Source organism: Lepisosteus oculatus, chromosome 20, assembly GCF_040954835.1.
Source record: "Lepisosteus oculatus isolate fLepOcu1 chromosome 20, fLepOcu1.hap2, whole genome shotgun sequence".
NCBI lineage: Eukaryota > Metazoa > Chordata > Actinopteri > Semionotiformes > Lepisosteidae > Lepisosteus > Lepisosteus oculatus.
The window spans coordinates 15,911,067-15,924,338 of NC_090715.1; the positions used below are offsets into that span (position 1 = coordinate 15,911,067).

A 13,272-nucleotide genomic window follows, 5' to 3' on the forward strand; every position below is an offset into this window, starting at 1 on the left:
CAAAAATGTGGGTATCATTTTTAGGGATTTGGGTAACATAGTATTCACAAGAATGTACCTCCAGTGGGTTTACTAGAAGTTAGATCTAGTGACTGTTCTAGTAATAGTTTATCAGTTCCTGATGGAGCACGATTCAAGCCGTGTTCTTGGCTGAAGCCATCGGAAGCTTGACGTTGACCTCAGCCGTGCCTCCTGGCAGGTATGACTCTTTCACCGGAGTGCCGGTGTGCCAGCAGAACATCTCCTTGGAGAAGGCCAGCGTCCTCTTCAACATCGCAGCACTCTACACTCAGATAGGCACGCGCTGTGACCGCCAGACCAGGACCGGCCTGGAGGACACCATTGACGCCTTTCAGAAAGCTGCAGGTACGCTCAAAGCTTAATAAGAATAATAATAATAATAATAATAATTGCTTACACTTACATAGCGCTTTTCTGGACACTCCACTCAAAGCGCTTTACAGGTTAATGGGGACTCCTCTCAACCACCAGTGTGCAGCCCCACCTGGATGATGCGACGGCAGCCATAGTGCGCCAGAACGCTCCCCACACACCAGCTCTCAGTGGGGAGGAGAGCAGAGTGATGAAGCCAGTTCATAGAGGGGGATTATTAGGAGGCCGTGATTGGTTAGGGCCAATGGGAAATTTGGCCAGGACGCTGGGGTTAAATCTCCTACTCTTTTCGAGAAACGCCCTGGGATTTTTATTGACAGAGAGTCATGATCTCGGTTTTACGTCTCATCTGAAGGACGGCGCCTGTTTACAGTCTAGTGTTCCCGTCACTACACTGGGGCATTAGGACCCACATGGACCGCAGGGTGAGCCCCCCTGCTGGCCCCACTGACACCTCTTCCAGCAGCAGCCTGAGTTAACCTTAGCTTACAGCTCAAGCTTAAGTAACTCCCTTTACTCAACATGAAACAACATTTCGCAGTTAAGCTCATCTATAAATCTTGGAAATGCTAATTAGAATGTCTTCTATTCTGTGTCTTCTTATTTCCTCTCATTGTATTCTTGAGCTATCTCTTATTGTGTTACACCGCTCTGGGCCAGCAATAGCTGAAGACAAGCACAGCCCTATTTACAGATGAGGAAGTGAGGGGGATTTAAGGTTAATAGTTAATGAAATGCCACCTTTTGGTAAATGATGTTGGCTTTGTTCTTTTGTGCAAATGCAAATGCATTTTAGTAGTTTGTCACTGACTTTTATATTTATATGCAGTACTAACTATTAACGATGAATGCAATCAGCAGGTGTCCTTTGTTTCAGATTGATTTCTTTGTGGGTTAGTTTGTTGGGTTTAAGATACCTCATAGCCACAAATGTGACCCCCCACAGCTTCAAAGAATAAGACACTACTTTCTATGTAACAATACCTTGATAACGCAGATTTTCACTGTGCTGAAACAAGACTAACAGTCGGAGCAACTTGTACTGGTTCCAATAAAACTAGCAGAATAAGGAGGGTTAGGTTTATCTTCATGTGATGAATTAGGAAGGTCGCACTTCAGCTTTGTTTCCTACTGTCTTTACTCATGCAAAGTTGTTGTGCATGAGAAACAGGCTATGCAAAACACTCTGGTATCAGGTTCATGCAGACAGTGTTGACTTTGTTCCCCGTTAACAAGGAATTTCATTACATCCTGTTATCTGTACAACATAAGTCAGGCCTAGAGGTCCACTATAATCCTTTGCTTTGTTCAATCAGCATTAAGACAAAGCAGAGGTAAACATTAAAGGTTTCACAGAAAGAAAGTAATGTTTCTAAATAATAAGTAAATAAAGTCAATAAAATAATGATAAAGGTTACATTGAGGGTAAAATCCAATAAAGCTTTAGATTTGCATGCGGTTTAAGTATTTAGTTTGGCATCTTAACAATCAGGAAGTGCACAGGTGGTGCTTTCCTTGTTGGGACAGTGTTTGTTGCCTTCCTTGATTTTAGCATTTTATGCTTCTGATTAAAAAGGCATTTCAGCAGGAATTCAGTGAATGCAGAAGAAGTGGCCCATGTGTCAACAGGCTTTATCCCCAGCTTGTAAGACTGGGTGGAATCCAGCCCCCACTGTGAGAACTGAGCCTGACGTGCTGACAGACTTGGCTGTTTATGTTGACATGTCGGACAATGCAGGAAAGCAATTAAAAAGGTGGAAATTTGCTAGGATAAACTACTGTATGGTTACAATAATAGCGTTTAAATCCATGGATGTCATGTTAAATTGTATAATGCACAGTGAAGGCCTCAGTCAGAATATTTTTGTACAGTTTTGTTCACCATGTTACATTAAAGATGTTGCTGTGCTGGAATCGGTAAAGGGAGGATCCAGCAGAAAGAATTCCAGGGCTGAAGGGACTGAGCTACACTGAGAGGCTGAAAGAACTGAGCCTTTGTAGTCCGGAATAGGGACAATTCCAAAGGAACCTGATCCCAGTCTTCAGAATCCTCAAAGGCGCTGACAAATATCAGCCAGAGGATTTCTTCAGAAAGGGCAGCGAAACACGAACCAGAGGACGCACGTGGAAACTATGCAGAAGTGCATTTAAAACTGAAAGTGGGGGGTCTTTCTTTACCCAAAGGGTTGTAGGAGTATGGGCCAAGCAGCCCCGCTATGTTGGTGAAACTGATACCCTGGTTTCTTTCAGTTTCTTTGGATCAATTAGCTGCAACTTACTGAATGGGCTAAATGGGCTGATTGGCCTCCTGTCCTATGTAACTTTTCTAACGTACGTGTCGCCCTCTCAGGAGTCCTCAGCCACCTGAAGGAGACCTTCACCCACACCCCCAGCTACGACATGAGCCCTGCCATGCTCGGCGTGCTGAAGAAGATGATGCTGGCCCAGGCTCAGGAGTGCGTCTTCGAGAAGACCGCCCTGCCTGGCATCAGGAACGAGTACTTCTCCCTCTTGAGAATGGCACAGGAGGTTGCCAAGGTATGGAGAGCCAGTGACTGGGATCATCTTGGGTACAGCCCCAGCTAAACCCAACGAGCACTGCTGCTGTTCTCGTTGATAATACATCAGGGAAGAGCATTTACCCCCGTCAGTGACAGAGCTCAGATGAGTTAGTGAACCTACATGTGATAGGCGCACTGACCTGAATTATGTTCTCTATGCAGAATCTTATGTACTTAGTCTATGTATATAGTCACCCGCATCGTCAAGTTTTTTAAACTAATAATAATAACTAATAACTAATAACAGTTTTTTGATGTCCCTCAATTTTCAGTGTGTGGTTCAGTATAATAAACACAGTCCAGTTTCCAAAGCAGCATCTGATCTTTGTAAACGAATCTTGCTGTGTGAGCTTGCTTCTGACCTTGAGAATGAGGATTGTTTCATGTTACGGCAGGATGGAACAGAGCAGCTCTTTGGCCTGTTGGTTCGGTCTGACGGTGCCGTGTTTTTCTCCTCTGCTCCTCTCCCATGTGTGGAACGCGGCGGGCGGGGCTCTAACGTGTCCGTTGCTCTCGCAGGTGGCGGAAGATTACAGTCTTGTGCACCAGGCGATGACTCAGAGTCCAGTCAAGGACAACGTGCCCTTCTTCTGGTCGACCATGGTGCAGGTGAAGATGAGCCACTACCGCGGCCTGGCCCATTACTTTGTGGCCACCGCCCTGCTTGATCATAGACGTAAGCACCACAGCGCCGTCTTCCTCACCCTCGTCTTTCCGGTGTGTGGTTTCGAGCTGCGCAGCAGTCTTGCCATGACAAACCAGTTTGCTCCAAAGACCAGTCCTGCTCCCTTCCTTCACGGCAATTTCAGTAGTGTTGCAAAATCCGTGAAAAGCTTTAATCTTTCCCCATGTAATATTTTTTTTAAATCAACTGAGATGAAACTACTAGGAAATAATGAGCAGTTCGTTCTGTTACACATTGAGTCCGTTTTTTAGGGGCTTATAACCAGTCTCTAATAAACCAGACTAAAAGAACTAATCCGCTTCAAGCATGTTAATTGTAACATCTTTAACGAGGAAAAAATAACAGGCTTTGTCCTGAAGGATAAAAAGTGCATCTCTGCCTTTTCGTGTGCATCTCCTTCAGCGTGTGTGTCAGATGATACCATGATCTCTCAGTTTAAAGATGGATTAGCTGATGCCCGTCTCTGTTGTGTGTCTGTGTGCTCAGTGGGCCCAAACGATGATGAAGACCGGCAGGAGAAGGCCTTATCCCAGCTCTACGACAGCATGCCTGAGGGACGCTCGCCTCTCGACATCCTCAAAAGCAAAGATGAACGCACGTTCCTAGGTAAATCTCCAGCGATTCGGACATCACCGCAAGCGTGTGATGAATCTCTGGGGTCTTTGCTTGTGGTTTTGGGCCGCAGTGCTCCAGTTTCCGGCGCGTGTTTTGAGCCTTGAGCAGGCTGTGTGACCCAGGCCTGGCAGGGCCAAGCCAGGGTCACGTCACCGGCCAACAGTAACTGGGGTTCCCCAGTGCAGCACCCCCCGTGGCCTCCTGAGTGCCGAAGGGCGTGAGGTGCTGCCAGAGATTCACACGCCCTGCCTCCAAACTGCACTGGGCTGAGTTTGTGTTAAAAAGAAAGAAAAGATCAACACAAATGTTCCCAATTGTGTGTGCGTAGCATAGGTGTGTAAATTCAAGGTGTTGTGCTTGTATTAGTGAACGACAGCCTTGCAGCGCTGTGACAGTGGTACCTGCGTCCTCTCCCCAGGAAAAGCGCACCTCCGGAAGGCCGTCCTGGGGCACGAGGAGGCCCTGCGGGTCCATGGCCTGTGCCGGCACCTGAAGAAGCTGGACATCCTGCACGAGATCCTGCAGGTCAGCCACCGGCGCTCGGCCGACAAGTACTCCGCCTACGAGACCGGGGACGACTTCGTGGACTACAGGGAGGCGCCCGACATCATCTGTGAGTGTGAACTGAGGCGCCCGCAAGGCTCCTGCGCTCGTGCGTGTGCAGCGCTGTGTGCGGATACGCGAAGGGTTCAGTATGTGGACAGCGTTTCTCTTTCCTGGCAGGGCCACAACAAGGCTTCTGCCTGATATTTATGTTTATTATCAATTTGCTTTTGTGTGTTCACTGTAGGTAGGTGACATGATAGTCTTCGCTATCGTTTAAGCTTCATTTTTAGAGTGTTGTATTTTGTTGATCATGTGGTGCCCGTTCTTGAAGAGCTGTACTATATTGATAATATTATTTGTTTTTCATCCTCAGCTAAAACAGAACAGAGAGCTGAAATTGCCGTGTCCTTTTCTACAAAGGTGAAAGTCAAAGACTTTTTCCAAAAGCTGGTATGTGGGTTACTAATTCCTACAAATAACAGGGCTCTTTTACCTACAACTGGTTAAGTGCTTTATTGGAAAACAACACTGAATTATTTCAATTACATAAAACACACTACTGAAAACTTTGACGTTGTTTTTTAATACAGCAAATCATGCGTTCTTTAAGTGGTGCACTACTAACAATATTAACCAACTAAATTTATCTTGAAGTTCACTTGGTATGGAATGTGGGAGGCCTGTTAATAGTTGAAAAATATTGGTCTCTTCTAAGTATCGAAGGGCAGATCCCAGCGTACCTGGCACAAAACCATGGCACGTTTATGATAAATACATTCTTTGAGATCATAAAAATATTTTTCAATTCAATTAACAGGTGTTTACTTTGGTTCTAAAGATGCCTTAAAGGAGCAGTTTGTCAGATGCTTTCTTTCTTGAGTTGTTTCCATCCCTAATGTAATTCTCCAGTGTTTCTGAGAGGAGCATCCTGCAGTATTTGGTTCTCTTGACTGTGTAATCCACAAAGCCAACTGGGCTCATAAACACCTTTTTTGCACATGTTTGGAAGAATGCGCTGTAATAAATATTTTTGCTTCAAAACCTTTAAACCTTTAGCATTATTTCAAAATGCAGCAAAATCCATCTAGCTCGGGGTTCAGATTCATGCCACATTCTCTTGCAGACTTATGGAGTAGAGTTTACATAACCAAGAATGATTTAAATGAATGATAATGTGTTATCTTTGGATTTTTATTTACCTTTCAATCTCTGGGGCAAAAAAGGCTACAAACTGTGATATATGCTGCAGTAATGCTCATAGTTAAAATATTATGTCTATAAATAGAGTGATGGGATTGTGGAGACATTCAGTGTGAAGGTAAACCCACACTGTGTCTGGTCCTTCAGGCTTGTTTGTGTAGCTCCACCTGAACAGATTCTGAATTTAGCTGACAAAACACCACAAAAGTACAGTTTAATAATGTATGCATGATTAGCTTTTCTGCATTTGCAGTTATGAAACAATGTGCAGGTGTGTTCCATTTCTATTTATAAAAATGGAAAAAAAGGCTGCTTCTTTCCAGGAATGGATGTTTCAGTTTTGCAATTGTTATTAAACTCTACACTGCCCTGTTTCTAATATTTAATATTTATTTACCTCGGCATTGCTAATGTGGAAGGTGCTGTGATAAAACTGTCATGTACTGTAGGTGTCGCAAGATGAGTGAGCTCTGGAGTCATTCTACTTCAAGGCCATACATGCCCGAGATTTCTTGTTTGAGTTTGTGTGATGTCACTGCAGCTGTGCTGACAGCTGTCTCTGGTTTCCAGGGACCCCTATCCCTGTTTTCAGCCAAGCAGAGATGGACAGCCCCTCGGACAGTCCGCCTGCGCACAGAGGATGGGGATCTGGGCTTCACGCTCAAGGGGGTTTCACCAGTGCAGGTCCAGTCCCTGGACCCCCTGAGCCCTGCGGCTGTGAGTACCCTTCTGTCTGAAGAGCAGCGCCCAGAAACACTCCCTGAGCAACTCGGGTCACAGGGCCCACTTTTCAAAACACTTAGGTGCTTACATTCCTTCTGCTTCCTTTGGGGATATAAGCACCTATTTCTTTGTAAAATAGGACCCATAAGACTATTCTGTAATTTAAAAGCTTCGAAACTATTAATTTTAAAACTTTTTCAACTAGTATTTTCTTAACGAAATAGTGAAATAGTGAAAGCAGTGTATCTGCAGCCACTTTACTGCAGTGGTGACATATTTGTAGTAGCTGCTTCCCTGTGGAACTCAATAGCTTCTTGCACTGACTTCAGAGAAAACTATTTAACAAACAGAATCCCGCTCCTGTTAACAGCATTCAGTTTTACTTGCGATTCTTGGGATATAAAGCTGAACTTTAAAGTGATCTTTAAACTAAGACCATGGGTCAGATGTGCAAGTGCACAAGGGTACCTTGTAAGGCTTCCTGGGAAGAAACACAAGTTCCCCTTCTTTTGCTGATTTAATTAAACTTCTGAGAACTGTACTCCTGTTTTTTTGTGAGAATGCTCATTATAATGCTAGCAACAAAGAGCGGGCCCTAATTAAAACCAACAGGCTTCATGTAAAGAGGGATTACCAAGATTATATAATGGCTGTACTCAAGTGCTTACGCTGTGGGTGAACTCTTTAATTATGAGTTACCAGACAACATTTGTTTGACCAGCTTTTTTTGCCTGAAAAAAAAGAGGAAAGAAAAAAAGAAGTGAAATGTTTTGTCAGAAGTGAAGTGCTGATGTTGACAAATTCTGCAGCCTTTTCCCACAACTCTCAAATGGAAACTGAAACAGCAGTCTCTCCTGTTCATTCTCGTAGATCTTGCACAGAGCTTTGGAAAGACCGCAGGCAGACATCTGTAGCATTCAGTTTTTCCTCTTTTCCCTTGTGCTGTCAGAGAGTAAACACATGAATAACTACAGCTGCCAGCAGCGGTCAGGATGACATATCCCTTATCATGGGCAAGGCCAGATTTAGATACAGCATTTGTGGTTCTTTAATGTGATGCAGAATAACCGTAATCATAGAATAAGGCCGCTTGCACTTTCTAAGTAGTTACAAGAAGATGTTGGCAGGGAGATTTAGGCACATAAGGGGTCCTACAGTGCGTCTTCTAGCCTTTACCCTGTCGGCACTCAGTACAGGGTCACAAGCTAATTCTGGTAGGACATGGCAGAGGTACAGTATATGGATGCAAAATCATGAATACGGTCAGCTTTACCAGGCTGGAATATAATTCCCCACACATTCAAAACACAGATACTCAAGCGTTAAGCACACTTAACATTTTATTGACTCATGACAACCACGTTTTTTAAGGCCGCTCCTTGGTTGGAGAAGAAGCCTGGCCTTGTCTGTTTATATCTATCAGTTCCTTGCAGCTTGTTTTCAGAGAAAACGTCATTGGATTGTCTTTCCACAAACCCAGTTTGGCGGCTAAGCCACAAGGCCAGCAGGCTTGGCTCCCCCTCTGATACAGCCACCCAGAGGCCTTCACACTGTGCTTGTTTTCTGCAGGCTTCTGGAATTGAGAGGAAATTGAAAATAGGATATGATAAAAAATAATCCACGCAGCACCTTCACTGCTTGGCTCCTTAGCTATGTGTTTGACGGCGCATCCAGGAGTAACAGTCCTGAATACAATTTTGTCACAGTAAAACTAAGCATTAAAAAAAAAGTGTTAACCTGTGAAGAGTTATAGTGTAGCCTCACTAAACACACAAGGTTAGACACGAATTCCCACAGCAGCAGAAAAATGCTGGGAGAAACAGTGAGGTCACGTGACTTCAAATAACACGGTAATACGACTTCAAAGTAACTTCAAAGTGTGACCCTTTGAAAGCACGGTGAATTAAAAAACAAACTATGCAGTTTTAGCCTGGCTAATCTTCTATAGAACTGCTTGGCTGTGATGTGTGATGTAATGTTTTACACATACAGTATGAAGGGTGACCAATGTCTATTAGCGGCTGCAGGGTCCACCTGTTGCACTAAGTACTACGGTTCTTTTGATTGACCAGGGACCGGTGTGAAGCCACGTGCTCGTTGTGTTTGCTTTGTGATAGTCCCACCATCAGCACTTCTCCGTTCCTCACGAGCTGACAGTCCTCTGACCTTGTCTGGGCAGGTTGAGGGCCTGAAGGAAGGAGACTACATTGTGTCCATCAGGGACACGGACTGCAAGTGGATGGGAGTCAGTGAGGTCATGAAGCTGCTGAAGGATGTGGATGAAGAGGGATGTGACATCAGAGTTGTGAGCATGATGGACAACAGCCCCTGCATGGTAAGGAATGGGCTCATTTGCTCTTAAAAGGAAGCCTTCTTGAAAGGATATATCCTTACAGATCATCATGTTCTCCACAATTATAATTAATCATTCCTTAGACTTGTATAGTGCTTTTCTGGACACTCCACTCAAAGTGCTTTACAGGTAATGGGGATCCCCTCCACCACCACCAGTCTGCAGCCCCAGCTGGATGATGCTCCAGTCCGCTCCCCACACACCAGCTCTCAGTGGGAGGAGAGCAGAGTGGTGGAGCCAGTTCAGAGGTGGGGATCATTAGGAGGCCATGACTGGTAAAGGCCAGGGGGGAAGTTTGGTCAGGACACCAGGGTAACCCCCCCCACACTCTTTTCGAGAAATGCCCTGGCATTTTTAATGACCATGGAGAGCCAGGACCTTGGTTTAATCCAACGGACAGCGCCTTTTTACAGTATAGTGTCAGTCATTGGGCTTCTTCAGAAGTGGGGATAAATGGAATTCTTGGCTTTTGTTCATACTGCCCTTTTAAGTATTGACAATTTATTGAACGTCAATAAGAAAGTGACCCGAATGATACCTTTGAACGTGAATATGTCGTCTTTTAAAACAAAATGTCAGTGCTTGAGCAGAGACCATGTGGACGCTGCACATTGGTGGTGGTGGAGGGGATCCCCATTACCTGTAAAGCGCTTTGAGTGGAGTGTCCAGAAAAAAGCGCTATATAAGTGTAAGCTGTTATTATTATTAATTAATCTACGGTTTCAGGTGCTGGACTGAATCACTTTTTTTTCCTTTTACACAAATGCTGTGATTTAAATGTTGAAAATAGTGGGGAAAATAATTTTAAAGAATTTCAAAGGATTTTCATTATGCAGGGAAGCTGGGAAATCAAGGAATTTTCCTTCGGAGCCTCAGTTTAATTCCACTTCTGGTCTATGCTTAAGCCAGCTTTAGCCTTTTCCTCGGTTTCTCCTCCTCAGCCCAACAAGAGCGCTACCTTCTCCGGAGGCCTGCCCAAGACCTACTCCATGATCTGCCTGGCCATGGACGATGACAAGATCACAAAGGCCCGGAAGGTCACCAAGAAGATGTCCTTCCTCAGCTGGGGGATGAAGAACAAGCAGAAGAGTGCCAGCACCCTTAGCCTGCCCAATGCCGGCTACTCAGACACCCTGCCCAGAAGCAGGCTGTCCGCGCCCCTGCCCAACCCCCAGAGTACCAGCGCACTGTACTAGGACCTGCCGCCCCAGACACTGGACAGAGACCTGTTCCTGCTCGGAACCTTTATACTGCAGAAGAGGGGTTTTAGTGTGTATATATGTATAAAAGTGTATTGGATGAAAACTATATCTTGCACATTATTATTAGTGTTTTAAAATGTCAGTACTATTTTTTTTACCTCTTGTTTTGTTTTAACAAATGCTGCTGTCATTCTGGCGTATTAATACGGCGGCCCCGAGTCTCGTTTGAAGAGCACCCAAGGACAGTTTGGGTTTAGGTTTTCCTAGACCGTGTTACTTGATGTTCTCGCACTCATAGTCCCATATACATTCCTATGTTTGTGTGGAGGAGGGCCGTGACTGTCTTTTCCCTGTGTGATGGAGGGGGAGGACCAGACCCTCTTCCAGGCATTGCTTGTGCTCGAAATGGAAAGCTGGAACAAAGTGTGTTGTGTAGCCAGCTCCTGCGCCGGAGGAACTGAAGGGAAATAACAGCCTTTCTGTGAGAAGGCCTCACAAAGGTAACTGTGATCTGTGGTGGGCAGCTGGAAGTGAAAGGTGAAACTTAAAAAAACGTTTCCATTTTCAAATGGGGAAAAAGTGGGTAAGAGAAAGCAAGTGGAAGAAAACTGATTATGATGAAGAAAAGAGAATTATTTTGGCACGTTTGTTTCTATTTCAGCAGTTTCATACATTTGAAACAGAATTTCTTGCGATACTGTATGTGCTGTGGTGCAACACAGCCTTGTTCAAAGTAACAGACAACAGTTAAGCTGAAGGGATCTTACTTCTAGATAGAGAGGGAGAGAAACTTCTTGGTGTTTCTAGGACCTATACACTCCAAGTGTATCCTGCTGCTTATTTTGAAGGATTTTTTTTAAATTTACTGAAGTATCGTCTCTAGCTGTTTAATAAGCATGGTCATACCTGCCTTTGGATATTTCTGATGACCCCAGCGGTAATGTCAGTCACAGCGAGGGGCAGGGCTACTGTGAACATAATGATAAAATGTCCAAAGTTTCTTTTTACCATTATTGTATTTCATATGACCAGACTCTTACCATTTGCTAACACTTCAGAAAGTGTTAAAGAACATTTCTCTGTCTACAAGGTAGATAATAATTTATACCGTTTGATACTCAAATAATTTTATGTACAACAAAAATGAGAAAAAACTATATTCATATTTACTACATTCACTTTGAAGTAGTTATTTGTGTATTATCTGTTTCATTGATTTGTACTTTGCATGTAGTGAATGATTCTTTGTGCTGTACAATAGCTATTTTGTTGTTTGGTGTTTTTTAAATCTCTCTGTGGAAATTCTAAAGAAAGAAGCTGACAATCTCCACCTGCCATTTTTTTAAGTTGCCAATTACCCTTTAATAAGTGTTCATGTCTGAAATGAAAAGGTTTAGATGTTTGCAATAGAACACGCAGAAGAGTAAAGACAATAATATTCCTGATGCTCAACTGGAAACACGGATGAAAAAACAAATTTCCTCAGTCACATGTAACTGCTGTTCTTAATTTACATTTTAGGTGCTTTTTTTTGTTTTCTTTTTATTGCGTTCTACAATTTTGCTTATCATACATAGAATAAATTAATTAGGTATGAGAAGCCTTAAGGTAGTGCTTGTACAGACTGGTGTTGCTGGGGCTTCTTGTTCATGGATGCCTGCCCACCATAGGAGAATCCTATGAAACAGGACAAAATAGTGAAAGATTGCTGTTCATCAGATGAAGCGTTATTGTGGTTGCTTTTTTTGTTATCTCTGAGGTGATACCTGTGCATGGAATTGTAGAGACGGGCAGAAGGTTTCTTTACTCACTGTCCTCACTTCCCCAGGAACTTGGTTTTGTTCCTTAATAGTGCCTCAGTCGGAGATGTTGGGACTGTACATAATCTTCTAAGTAACTAAAAAAGGGTGTTAATGCTTAGAATTATTCACTAGATATACTAAATCACAGGAAAAACTGTAACTGCAAACTGGAATTTGAATAAATAATGGGAAAAAACCTCACCAGTCTGACACTAGTTTTATCAGAGTGTACTGTGTGGAATTCATGCAATGACTGGGGTCCCAATGCAGGATGTGCCCTGCAATTCAGGCCCTGTAAAGGCAACGTTACAGCAAAGAGTCATAACCATTGCAGGTGATCATCATGACTCAAGGGAAAAAAACATTAACTTGATTTTCATAAAGCATTACTAGGCTTGTCCATGATGTTGTGTCAACTCCCACAACGCAAACATTTGTTAAATGAATCATAGAAATAAGTAAATGTATTGTTAACAGGGAAACAAATGGAGAAAAAGGTTACATTTTTATGATTTTCACTACCAGATCAAAGCCTTTTGGGGTACAAACTACGGACGGGCAATACTTAAATATCGAGTAGAAAAGCCTAAAGCAGGACAGGGTGCAAAAGATTTTGTAGTGAATCTTTGTTTTAGGATTTGCAATTGGCGATACTTCCTGTCTGTGAATGTTCTACGACAATAAACTTTCATTTAAAAATGTATCCACCTAGGATAGATATCCTAATTCCTGACTTCCACTCTGCAAATCTTCCATTGCAAGCAACAGGGTTTCCACCACAGGGAGGACTGACGTTGCTCTTTCTAAATGCACGGTAAGCTCCAAGGCCAAAGGGAAAACTTTGGTGAAGAACTGGGAAAATCTGTGACAGTGTTTGGAACTGTGGCTTGGAGAATGCCATTCTTTTAGCTCCTGAAGTAGCACAGACTGTACTTCATTCCCTCACTCTTTCTGGGTAGGTTAGAGACAGTATTTTATTCTGAACCATTTCCTGTTTGTGTTCATTTTCAGTGATCCTTGGTGAGGTAGAATCAGGCCCCAACAGTCAGAAATAAAACTGATTACTGCTGGTAACTGGCAAGGGAGGGGATGGAGATAAGTGTTCTTGCTCATCTTGTCCGACACTGGCAGAGTGTGGTAATCTAGGAAAAAACACATCAGTCATCAGATTTTCCTGGGAAACCTTTGTACA

The 13,272-nt window shown here is 43.5% G+C and overlaps 1 protein-coding gene across 2 annotated transcripts in view; it reads left to right on the top strand.

Moving 5' to 3' along the window:
- The window catches only part of rhpn2 (rhophilin, Rho GTPase binding protein 2), a 35,028-nt gene extending 22,245 nt beyond the window's left edge, over window positions 1-12,783 (top strand). Inside the window, exons 7-15 of one of the 2 annotated variants that reach the window (XM_015368273.2) lie at window positions 200-366; window positions 2,744-2,931; window positions 3,474-3,630; window positions 4,126-4,245; window positions 4,673-4,867; window positions 5,174-5,220; window positions 6,571-6,717; window positions 8,903-9,058; window positions 10,018-12,783. In XM_015368273.2, coding sequence (XP_015223759.1) covers window positions 200-366; window positions 2,744-2,931; window positions 3,474-3,630; window positions 4,126-4,245; window positions 4,673-4,867; window positions 5,174-5,220; window positions 6,571-6,717; window positions 8,903-9,058; window positions 10,018-10,272 — 1,432 coding nt within the window. In that variant the 3' untranslated portion in view covers window positions 10,273-12,783. Of the gene's footprint in view, window positions 1-199; window positions 367-2,743; window positions 2,932-3,473; window positions 3,631-4,125; window positions 4,246-4,672; window positions 4,868-5,173; window positions 5,251-6,570; window positions 6,718-8,902; window positions 9,059-10,017 lie in introns of both variants that reach the window. The other variant, XM_006641255.3, reaches the window with a different exon arrangement.
- The last annotated feature ends 489 nt before the right edge of the window (window positions 12,784-13,272 follow it).